Source organism: Varanus komodoensis, unplaced genomic scaffold (assembly GCF_004798865.1).
Source record: "Varanus komodoensis strain SLA01 unplaced genomic scaffold, ASM479886v1 scaffold140, whole genome shotgun sequence".
Taxonomy (NCBI): Eukaryota; Metazoa; Chordata; class Lepidosauria; order Squamata; family Varanidae; genus Varanus; species Varanus komodoensis.
The window spans coordinates 78,148-89,797 of NW_025335410.1; the positions used below are offsets into that span (position 1 = coordinate 78,148).

At 39.5% G+C, this 11,650-nt stretch overlaps 1 protein-coding gene across 1 annotated transcript in view; it reads right to left on the reverse strand.

Annotated features, from left to right (window-relative positions):
- Positions 1–5,037: 5,037 nt before the first annotated feature.
- Positions 5,038–11,650, reverse strand: part of LOC123020119 (vomeronasal type-2 receptor 26-like) — a 10,362-nt gene continuing 3,749 nt past the window's right edge. The window contains exons 3-6 of the mRNA XM_044423547.1: positions 10,690–11,535; positions 9,086–9,313; positions 7,317–7,443; positions 5,038–5,942 (exon numbers count right to left, since the gene is read on the reverse strand). Of these exons, the coding sequence (XP_044279482.1) occupies positions 5,038–5,942; positions 7,317–7,443; positions 9,086–9,313; positions 10,690–11,535 (2,106 nt within the window). The remainder of the gene's footprint in view (positions 5,943–7,316; positions 7,444–9,085; positions 9,314–10,689; positions 11,536–11,650) is intronic.

Sequence of the window (11,650 nt, forward strand, 5' to 3'; positions counted from 1 at the left end):
TGGTTACCACAGCGCATGTTTCTTCCCAGTGTGGAGCTCAGATGATCTGTCACCCTTCCTGCTATGGTTAGAAGCAGCAACACCCCCAGCAGTGGTTTCAGCACCTCATCCTATCACACAATCTTCTTAGCCAATAGATTTTGCAGGTGCACCAGTTTTGGTCAAGGCACCATGCTTCGAATGGAAAGTTTGTGGGTATTTTCGGTGCAGCTTATTGACCTGCTTATCAGAACAGAGCAAAGCAAGGGTTTCCTGGATCTACCACTCCCCCACTTCTCACTGTTAAGGGGTATTCCAGATTTTAGTAATAGTCTGCTGTTTTATTCTTTCTTTTTCCCCCTCTCAGAATGATGTTCAAGAGCTAGACTAATGTATTTACATCAGACAGTCTTGCAGTTTTAATTTGATTTATTTTGTTCTGGTGCTGGCAGTTGCTTGTGGAGCAGTATTTTGAAAACTGCTTGCCCCAGAAACATCAAACAGGAGCTTCAAAACAAATAAAGAAAGGGGGCACCCCTAAGCATAGGGTATAAGATGTATGTAGTAGTGGAAATACCAGACTTTTCACTTCCTGTAGACATGAGCTTGTCCTATTTTTTTAAACTTCCCAACAACCCTGTGAAGAAGACTGGGCAGAAGTTGTCAGCCAAATTTGCCTCATGATCTTCCTTTAACTGAGTGGGGATTTAAATATAGGTTATATTGGAATGTATCTCACTACGTTTACACCCCTGGTTTAGTTCACTTAGATTTTGTGTGTTGTTACAGTAAGGTTTAATTCTACATGAACTGCAATGAGATGTCCAGTAATGCATCCAAAGTTGAAGGGGCTTCAAGTTTCATAGACGTCAGTGAGAAAACATGAAGGAGATGTTTATCTTTCCCAATGGAATGTGAGCACTTGACTTTTGCAGGGATGTTATTGTGCTTATGGTCTTGTTCCACTGAAAGGTTTTACACCATCTCTTGCTTTGGTATAATATGGTGACGTGGTTGGAGGAAGTGATTCTGCTGCAGCAGTGGATATGTAGCTGTTCTCACCCCCACAGCTAAGCAAGAGTCCTTGCAAAGAGGCATTTGGACTGCATCTTTCTTGACAGGTGTATCCTTCACAGTATGGGCAATATTGCAGGTATGGACAGTCATAGATTTTTCTATCCAGTGGGAACACAGTGGTGTACACAAAGGCCAACTGTGCTGCTTGCATGTAATTTGGAATAGACTATTAAGAGCTAATGGGACAGAGCTTGCAAACTTTTCATCTCTTTAGGGCTATTCACTGTGATGGACCAGCTGGACTTCAGTTCAGAATCTGTCTCAAATACCTTTGGGATCCTGGGCATCCCTGAGGATCCTGGCAGATCATTGCATGCTCCAACCAGCAAGGACTACCCATTGAATGACTTGTACTGAGAGACTGGTGTACTCCTGATAACTTTTGGAGAAATGCTACCATCACTTATCTGAGACAATTCACCCCTGCCCTTAGCATTCACTAGTGGAAGTCCTCAGTAGAGCGCCTCTCAGGTATTTTAGGTACCTGATTCTTTAATTTCTAATTATGTAAGCTGCTTTCAGTTCCTTCAAAGGAAAAAAGTGGGATATAAATACATTAAATAAATAAATGGAAATCATTTTACTATTGCTTTGCAAGGCCCTTAGTGCAATGAATCCAACAGTGCTAGAAGACTCACAGTGGATCCAACTGAACACATGTTTGTGGATACACCAGTGGCAGAGAATTATATTTCTACCTTCCCATCATGTCCTCAGAGCACTGTCAAGTGGCATTTTCCTTGCAATAAGTGGCCTTTCTCAGCCACCTGAGAAAGGTGTAAAAAAATATAAATACCTTCAAAGCACTTTGAGAGCAAAATAGCTAGTGTTCTCAGTGTCTTTGATACCACAAATTGCACAGTCCAGTCTACTAGTGTACCTAAAGCAGGAGAGTGTAGATCTCCATGTGACATGGACTTTAACATGCAGTATTCCTGAGCACTGGCAATGCTGGAAGGGAGTCTGAGAAATGAAGTTCAAAACAGAATGATCTTTCAGATCTTGTAACTTGTAGCATCCACATTCTGTAAAGTCAGTTCTGTCTGCTTCATGAATTGTCAGAAAAATTCATTCTGTTGTCTTCTCATTGATGGAACTAAATTTTGCACAGATGTTTTTGCAAGCACCTGCATAAATTAATACATGTACAAATTCACACTCCCACAAATGCACAAATCCCCCAAAGTATATTTGCATACTTTAGCCTAGGGAGAAATGCACATTTTGTCCTTTCTATTTTCCCCTTTCATTTATGTGCATTAAACATTGTACAAGTCCCAAAAGAAGACAATTACAATAAATTATTGAAAGATATTAAAGGTGATCTGGAAAGATGGGCAAATTTACAACTGTCTTTGATGGGAAGAATTGCAATGGTTAAAATGAATATACTACCAAAACTTTTGTTTTTGTTCCAAATGATTCCCATAAAAATTGATAAAAAATTTTTGAAGATTTAAATTTTCAAATTTTGAGAGAAAAAAAGAAAGCAAGGATTAAACTGAAAATGCTTCAGGAAACCAAAAAGAATGGGGGTTTTGGTTTACCAGATTGGATGTTGTACTATCAAGCGTCTATTTTAACTTGGCTAAAAGAATGGATAACCTTGCAAAATAAGAGAATTTTGTATCTTGAAGGACATGATTTGCAAATGGGTTGGCATGCTTATTTGTGGTATGAGAAGGTTAAGTCTCATGGGACTTTTTAAAGTCACTTTATTAGAAGATCATTAATGTCAGTGTGGGAAAAGTTAAAGTCAAAATTGTATAATAAGTTACCAAGATGGCTTTCACCTATGGAAGCTTTTGTGTATCCAAATGTATTGAATTTTGAAGGGATCATAAAATATGTTGATATTTTGGATAAGGATGGAGGCCTGAACCTAGATCAAGAAATACAAGAAAAGGGACTCAATATTTCATGGTGGTATAAGGTGCAGATGCAATCAAGATATGCTAAAAATGGTAGAATATGGGGGTTTTATAAAGACCTAACAGCCTTTGATCAAGTGATGTTAAAAACAGATGAGAAAATGATTAAAAGAATTTATGAGTTCCTACTTGACAGGAAAATGGATGGGGAACAGGTTAAGGAAACTATGATAACATGGGCACAAAATTTTGGATATAATATTGAATTAGAAAGGTGGCAAAAGTTATGCGAGAGAAATATTAAGGTAACTTTAGCAACTTTGTATAGAAAGAATTTATGTAAAATGTTTTATAGATGGTATTTGTCGCCAAATTGGTTAGCTAAAATGTTGCCAAATATGTCAAACAGATGTTGGAAATGTAAACATGATGTGGGTACTTTTTACCATATGTGGTGGACTTGTGAATATGTGAAAAAGTATTGGATTAAAATACATAAATGGCTTGAGGAAATGCTACAAAAACCCTTAGCTTTTAAACCTGAAATTTTCTTGTTAGGTATTGTACTGGAAAATATTAGCAAACAAGAAATGTATTTGATACTACATTTAATCACAGCAGAGAGGATTGTGCTTGCTCAATACTGGAAGAGTGAGGAACTACCCATTGAGGAACTGATTTTAAAAAAGATTCTGGACTGTGCAGAAATGGACATATTGACTCTGTTATTGAAGGAGAAAGAAGATACTGACTTCTATCAAACCTGGGAGCTTTTTTACGAGTGGCTGGAGAAACGGGACTTGGCTTAGATTTAAAGATGTCTTAAAATTTTTATAAATCAATTTGAATATGATTATAGAATGTTTAAAAGATATGTTATAGGGGGTTGACTCTGTACGTCTGATGTATTTGATGATTGATATTTTTTTTTAGTTTTTAGTTTAAAATCTTAATAAAAAATGTGCAAAAAAAACCCATTGTACAAGTCCGTGGAATTCACATGACTCAGGAATTTGCATGCTGCAAAATTCTCAGGTCAGATTCTTAGAGGAAAAAAACTTAAATCAATTACAACTTCCCTAAAACTATGATAAATTAAAGAAAGCAGAATTGGCTAGTACAGTGTTTAATCCACGTTGATTATGCATAGAGGAAACCCAGTACCATCAACTGGATTTTTTCCCCAGTAGTAGTGATAGACCTACTCCAAGCATAAGAAAGTCTGGATCAGACCCACAGTTAGGATTATTAGATTTCTATGGTCTGTGTGAAAAAGCAAACACAGAAAACAACTTCAAACTAAAAGGTCAGATAGCAGCCCAAACATTCCTCAAAGCCCCATGTTACTAACATGTCAAAGTGCAGAAGCAAACAGAAAATTTAGCGGCATGAAAGATCCGTCACAAGACAAAAGAAAGCAAGTACAATCCACATGCCTGCTATGAAACCCTTTCTTTCATCTGCAACTGAGTTTCACATCCTCCTTCCTTGCCATTTTTCTCCACACCTTGTTAAAACATTTCTCCTCATTGCATTTATATCTTTTCTTACAAGAGTGCTCAATGTTCTCTCACATACTTGACTAAGCCTTTCCGTTTTAGCAGCTCAGACTGTAAATGGAAAAGAAAGAGACGAAGAAGAAAATCTTTGCAGATAATAAGGATTTCCCTCTCTCTTACTAACAATGTTCCTTTGCTTTTAAGAGCAGTCTGACACAATGAAATCTAGCAAAGAAAACTAGTCATCAAAGGTAAATAAGACCTTTGTCTACATTTGTAGGCAGATGCAAAAGGGAATAGGGTGTCTCCATTTTTAGTAGACAATTTCAGCTGATGTAATTCCTCAGGTAACCTTTATTTGCTGGCATTCTCATGTCTACCCTAGTATTAAAGGTGCAGGACTGTAACTTTAAAAACGTGCATAAAATTATGAATATGGGACTTATTCTTCATTCTTCATTAGTATGAGTCTGTCTTATGCTGGTACATCTCCTTGGTCCATAGTTGGTGCATATACATAATGTAAGTGGATTGGCATAGAAGCAAGACCAAACATTCTTTCATTCTTTTAACCTTACAATAATAGACAGATAAAATTGGGCAGCTCTATTCTATAGGTGCTTTGTCCTTGTTAATTGTTCCCTGCAGTTTAAGTCAGGCCTCAGCAAAATAATGTAGCATTTGGGAGAAAATATACAGCCCAGTATCCCACCAGTAGAGGCTAGGATAGAGAAGATCTCCACAACTACCATATATTTCCCATTAGTGCTCAGGTAGGCTGGGACAAAAGACAACCAAACACTGCAAAACACCAGCATGCTGAAGGTGATGAACTTGGCTTCATTAAAAGAATCTGGCAACTTTCTGGCTAGGAAAGCCACCATGAAACTGATGATGGCCAGAAGTCCCATGTAGCCCAGGACAAGGTAAAACATGATGGGAGATCCTTCATTACATTTTACTATGATTTCTTTGGTGAGTGACAGCATATCAACATCTTGAAAAGGAGGAGAGGTTGCCAGCCAAACCATACAATTGCTTGCTTGAATGAGGGAGCCAGAATACACAATGGAGTTGGCCCATCTTTTCCCCAACCACTTCTTCATGTTGGACCCTGGTTTGGTGGCCATGAAAGCCACAACCACAGTGAAGGTTTTGGCCAACACACAAGAGACAGCTACAGAGAATATGATGCCAAAAACAAATTGCTGCAACAAGCAGGTCACATGGTTTGGCCATCCAATAAACATTAAAGGGCTGAGGAAACAGAGGAGAAGAGAGATGAGGAGGATGTAGGTGAGGTCCCAGTTGCTGGCTTTGACAATGGGGGTACTTTTGTGCTTAATAAAAATTCCCAACACCAAGGCTGTGATCAGGGAAAGGGAAACAGCAGCTGAAGCTAAAATAATACCTAAAGGTTCTTGGTAAGATAGAAAAGAAAATGTCTTTGGAATGCAACTGTCTTGGTCCTTGCTTGGATACTGATCTTCTGGACAATAGAAACAATTACTCATGTCTGAAAATACAATTAAAAGAGGTCCTGTTGTCATTCTCCATTTTTGGGCTTGTGGACTATCATCACATTGTTGGAGTCAGTGCAGCGTAGGGCCACAAGGTTGGTGGCCGGTTTGCAGGGGGTGCCATATGAGGCGAGATTGAGGGAACTGGGTCTCTTCAGCATGGAGAAGAGGAGACTCAGAGGGGATATGTTGGCAACACTCAGGTATGTGAGGGGATGTCACATGGAGATGGGTAGAGACCTGTTCTCCCCTGCAGAGGAAGGCAGGATGCACTCCAATGGAGCAAAGCTCAGGGAAGCAAGGTTCCATTTAGATGCCAGGAAGCACTTCCTGACAGTTAGGACCCCGAGGGTGTAGAATGGGCTTCCACGGGAGGTCGTTGAGGCCCCATCAGTGATGGTGTTCAAGGATGGGCTAGACATGCACATGGTGGGCATGTCGTGAGCGGAGCCAACTGGAGCTGGGGCTCAGACTAGATGGCCCAGTAGGCACCTTCTGACTTGCTCTGTTTCTGTTTCTAAGTTTCTATGCTTCCTACATAACAAAGTTTGCTTATAGATGCATTTACCTAAGTGTGGAGCTGCTGACATTCATTTTACTCATCTTGCATCGTGGGATACCTGGATAGCCCCAGGCTTACATTTTCTTGTTCAACTTTCATATAGGTAGGCCTACAATTTAATCTTTCTAGGAGATTGTCAAATTGAGATGAGTAAAAAATGCTGCCAGATTTTAGCCTCCTCCCTCTTAAAGTCCCACCCCCATTACTATTAAGCAAAGTAAGCCTGGAATACAAAATGCCCCACATTTTACATAAGAGCAGGGTAATTGGAATCCCAGATTAATCACTAAGGATGTTAAATACAGGTCATCTTAGTCTCTTTTGAAAGATGAGAGTCTGAGCTAAAGCCTCCAACAAAAAGCATTAATGTCCATTAAGCCAAAGCACTGATATGCTGATTTTAAGATTTTAAGCTAAACATTCGCTATGTCGCTTGCATTTCAGTACACCAAGCATTGTCATTCAGACTGTTGCAATACATTGCTGTAGGAAAAAGTAAGTATCAAATTACCTGAAGCAGCTGAAACCTGAAAACCAGCTTTTGCTGTATCAAACCTTCTGGGGAAAATATTTAGTCTATTAAAGTCTATTGGAGTGACAAGTCACTCCAAATATGATTAATGCTATGTTTGAACATGATGCAGGCAGAAAGTTTCTTGATATCTTCTCCATTCTTATCTCAACAGCAGCCATAGCAACAGCATATACCATTAATTTTCCATTGATTTCCTAATGTTTATAATCACTTGGCAAACAATTAGCTGAATGATCCCTGAATGCTAAAAAACTGAAGCACTAAATCACCTACCATTGGAATTTGAAATCTTCCCTTCTGGGCACTTTGAACAATCATAGCAGCAAAATTTCTTCCCTTCCTTTTTCCTCTTTTGATAGCCAGCATAGCAATGTTCGTTGCACAAAGAAAGAGGGAGGGCCTGTTACGAAAGGAGTAGAAGACTTATTCTACATGGGACTCCACTGAACTCCAGTGACTTACTACTGAGGAGAGCTGTATAGAGTGCCATAAAGTGAGACTTCAAATGTTATTTAGTTCTGGTATATCTGATTCTGAGTCCACACACAGACCCTTTTTAAATGTACAGTCTTGGGAGCAAATTTTTGAAGAGTATGTATTTTTCTCCCAATAAATAAATGCTTCTGTCAAATGCACATTTTTAGCTCCTTATTCATTAAATATGTCAATACATCTTTAATGCTTATGTTCACAGAATCATGGAATCACAGAATAGTTGAGTTGGAAAGGACCAAGAAGGCCACTGGGTCCAACCCCTTGTTCAATGCAGACTACAAGTCAAATCATCCCTCTTGGGTGTTTACTATGTTCACCAGTACTTCTTGTAGCACCCAAGGACTAATGGCCCAAACCCTAATCCACATTACATAAGTATCTATCACAAACCCAGCCATCTATACTTCAATTGGTTCAGAATAGAGCTGTCAGGATATTAATGGGGGCCAGCAGGTACTCTCATATAATGCCAGTCCTATACCATTTACACTGGCTGCCGATTGAAGTCCGAGCCCAATTTAAGGTGCTGGTAATTACCTATAAAGCACTAAATGGCTTGGGTCCTGGATACTTAAAGGAGCACCTTCTTCCATATGCGCCCACCCACCCCTTGAGATCTGAGGCAGAGGTCTTCTCCAGGAGTCCTTCTTGAAGGAGATTAGGAGGGTGGCTACCCAGAGGAGTACCTTCTCTGTGATGGCAACCCAACCCTGGAATTTGCTCCCCAGGGAGGTTCTCCTGCCGCCATTGCTCTATTCTTTTCAGTGCCAGGCAAAACCCTTTTTATTTTTCCATCATTTTAATGTTTAATTGGTTTTATGTGGGTTTTATTATTGAGGTTGGATGCAGTGCCTTGTTTTGTTTCATATTTTCAGGGGATTTTTTCTTTTTCTTGTTAGCTGTCCTGAGATGCTTGTGGTGGATGGCCTATAAAAGCTTTTAATAAACAAATTAAATAAATAAATCTAACTATATCTCCAATGATTGACTCTCCCAGAGCCTGAGTGCCCCCTGTACACACACACATGCACACACACTGGAGATACATCGTCAGTGTTGCTTCCATCTAAAAGCAAGAAAATTTCTTCTTCCTCATACTCCATCCTTCTGCAGGACCCTCATTCTCCAGGGCTGCAGAAGAACTGTCACCCTTGGGGAGGGACACCATTGGCACATACCGAAACCACAAAAACATACTGAAAAATTTCATCTCAAAACTTCTCTACTTCACTTTCAGTCTGCAACAAAGAGAATGAACTTATTTCCTGATTGTCAGGAGCTCACTGCACTGAGTACATACCAGTACTGATATTCTCTCTTGCTTTCTACCTTCATAGCTGTTTTCTTGTATTGCTCTTGTTTATTGTACCTACCTGGGTGGGGGACAATTAAATTATTTAATGACAAAAAGCAGGAAAGGATTAACTGCTGTTATCCCTGTTCCTAAACTCTCACAGTTTCTTAACTTGTGCAAATGCTTCACTTCTTTTTCATTGACACCTTCTTCCTGGGGATAAGCCTTATATAAGACACCCCAGAATCCATACCTGGTTAAAACTGTGGTGCCACACTATCATATCCTCATGAATGGTTAATGCATTCTCTTCTAGAGCACTGGGATCTACCCATCCTACTTTCACTTTAACAAAGGAGTGGTTTGGGAAAGTGACCATGTTCATTATGTCAAATCCACCTTCCATTTCCCTTTTACTGTTAAAAGATATTTTCTCTCCCGCAGAGTTGTTAAAATAAATTGCTTGAAGAAACTGTGAAAGCTAATTGAAATAGAAAAAAATAAAGACATAGTAGCATGTGGGAGACTTAATGGCAAGGTTCAAAAAATAAGCAAACTGGAAAACATTTATGAGGTTTTATTTATTTACAAGTTCGACTGATACAACTAAGAAAGCAATATGATGGTCACAGAAAGTATTCCAGGGACTATAGGTTTTCTTTGCTTCCCTCTCCCACAGCAGTAGTGAATACCATGACCTCTGGAGATAAGCTGTGTAATCTGATCCTTCCCCACCTTCCCCATATCCTTCACAGTAGACATGGCTATGTCATCTTCTTTTCAAGGTCACAAAATTGGTGTGGAGGACCACATAGGAGTCAAAAGACTGGGTGTTCTGAGGATCAGTTGGGAAGAATCAGGGAGAAGACAGACCCAGATACAGAAAAACCGCTGGCCTCCCCTGCTCTGTCCCTATCCCCACCAGCCCAAACATTCTAGACATGCTTAGAAGTCCTTCTTGTGATAAAAAGTTTAGAAGGGGGATGGAGAGGTGAAAATCGCATCCAATGTTCCTCCCACCCTGCCAAGCTCCAGTCCAGCACGTAGGGATGTCAGAGAAGTCTGCAACAGACCTAAATGGATTTCTGGTTAATCTGGATTTTGCAGAGTATGACCCCATAGATCTAAGCCAGGTAACTGGCTTTTCTAGGTTGCACAGAGTCCATGAGGCTTACAGACTTATTTTCTCTGTGTGTGTGTTATACAATTTTAGCTGCAAAAATGTGTAAAGTGGAAAAAAAGATTTTAAAATGTAAGTCTCTTCTTAGCATAATGCCTGAAAATATACATTACGGGCATTTGCATAAGTTTGCCATTGTGTACATTTTCAGGGGCATAAATTTGCATAAAAGTGAATTTGGGCAAATACACACAAACACATTTCTGTCATTACAAATTCTCAAAATAGTCAGACAGCAAAGCAAAGGTCGACCAAAAATCACTGGTGGACAAGTTTTCTTTATATTTGCATGTTTCTAATTCCAGGGCACTGGATCATGAAACTTCTGAAATTGGAGGGATTGATCCAGTGGGAGGAAATCTTAGAATTATGCCCTAAAACTAAAAAAATTACCCTTAGCCTCTTCACATATTGTCATCTCTATACATCCAAGGAAATTGAACATGCTGGTATTTTTTTTTTTAATTCAGACTTAAACATAGAGTAGACCCTTAAAATCAATGGGCTTAAGTTCATCATGAGATATTTTTAGGTTCCACAGTACTCAATGCCTCTACTTTGCACATGACTCTGAGTAAGTCTTAAACTAAGCCATTCTATTTAATTCCATTTCATTTCAAGCGGAGAAAATAATGTTTTGCTCATGTCAATAGAGCCATCTCGCTGTGAGTACTTACTTTCCAAGGGTGGAAACTTTGAAGTTCAATTCTTCTGTCATTTGCTCTAGAGGTGTACATGGCATGGAGAGCATGTGCTGTCACATAGACAGCATTATAAATACTGTAGCTGTGACCAGTCATGCGCATTTCAAAAACTGATTCTGGAAGGCTTTCCATCTTCTCTACCCCAGTACACATTCCCTCAGCTTCCATTGGTTCTTGTGGATTTGGAAATGAACAATCAAAAGCTTGCTCCCAGAAGTTCTTCTGAAAACCATCTGCTTTGGACCAGCGGGGTCTTTTGTTCTCCAGAAATTGCTTGAACCCTGGAATTTCACTTGAATGAATTGCAAAGGAAATGGCTCCTTGGAAGAGGTGCAAATCTGATGCCCTTTGGAGGCTTGTAATTGCAAAATCAGTCTGGGCTGTCAGAATCCACACCTTTGCAACCGATGTGATTTCTTCATATCTATTAGTTCCTAGAAGCAGAAAATAGTTCAGCCACATAATGCTCAAGGTTTCGCCATAGGCAATAATGGTAGTGGCACTGGTCTCCATGAATGGCAGATACACCTGTAAGAACATGCTATTGATTTCATAGATGTCATTCAAATAGACTTGCTGTGGGGTTCTTTGGATGAAGGCCAAACATATTCCATTCTGGGAAAACAATGATTCTAGCGCCTGCAAGAAATTATCTCCACTGTCATCATCCACAATAAAAAATCCAATCCATGTCCATCCAAAATGCTTAAGTAAATGGATAATCCCCTTGTACTGATGAGCTTCATTTGGGACCATGCGGTAAAAGGAGGAGACCTGTGTTTTGACACTCTCTTCTGGGGCAAATGAGCCATATGCAATCTAAAAAGAAATACATATGTTTCAGAAAAGAGTGTGAGAAAAGCATTGATATTGCAACCAGTGGTGTCCTTCTCCAAGTGTCACAGACTACAGTGTTGAACTGAATCCCTTTTCC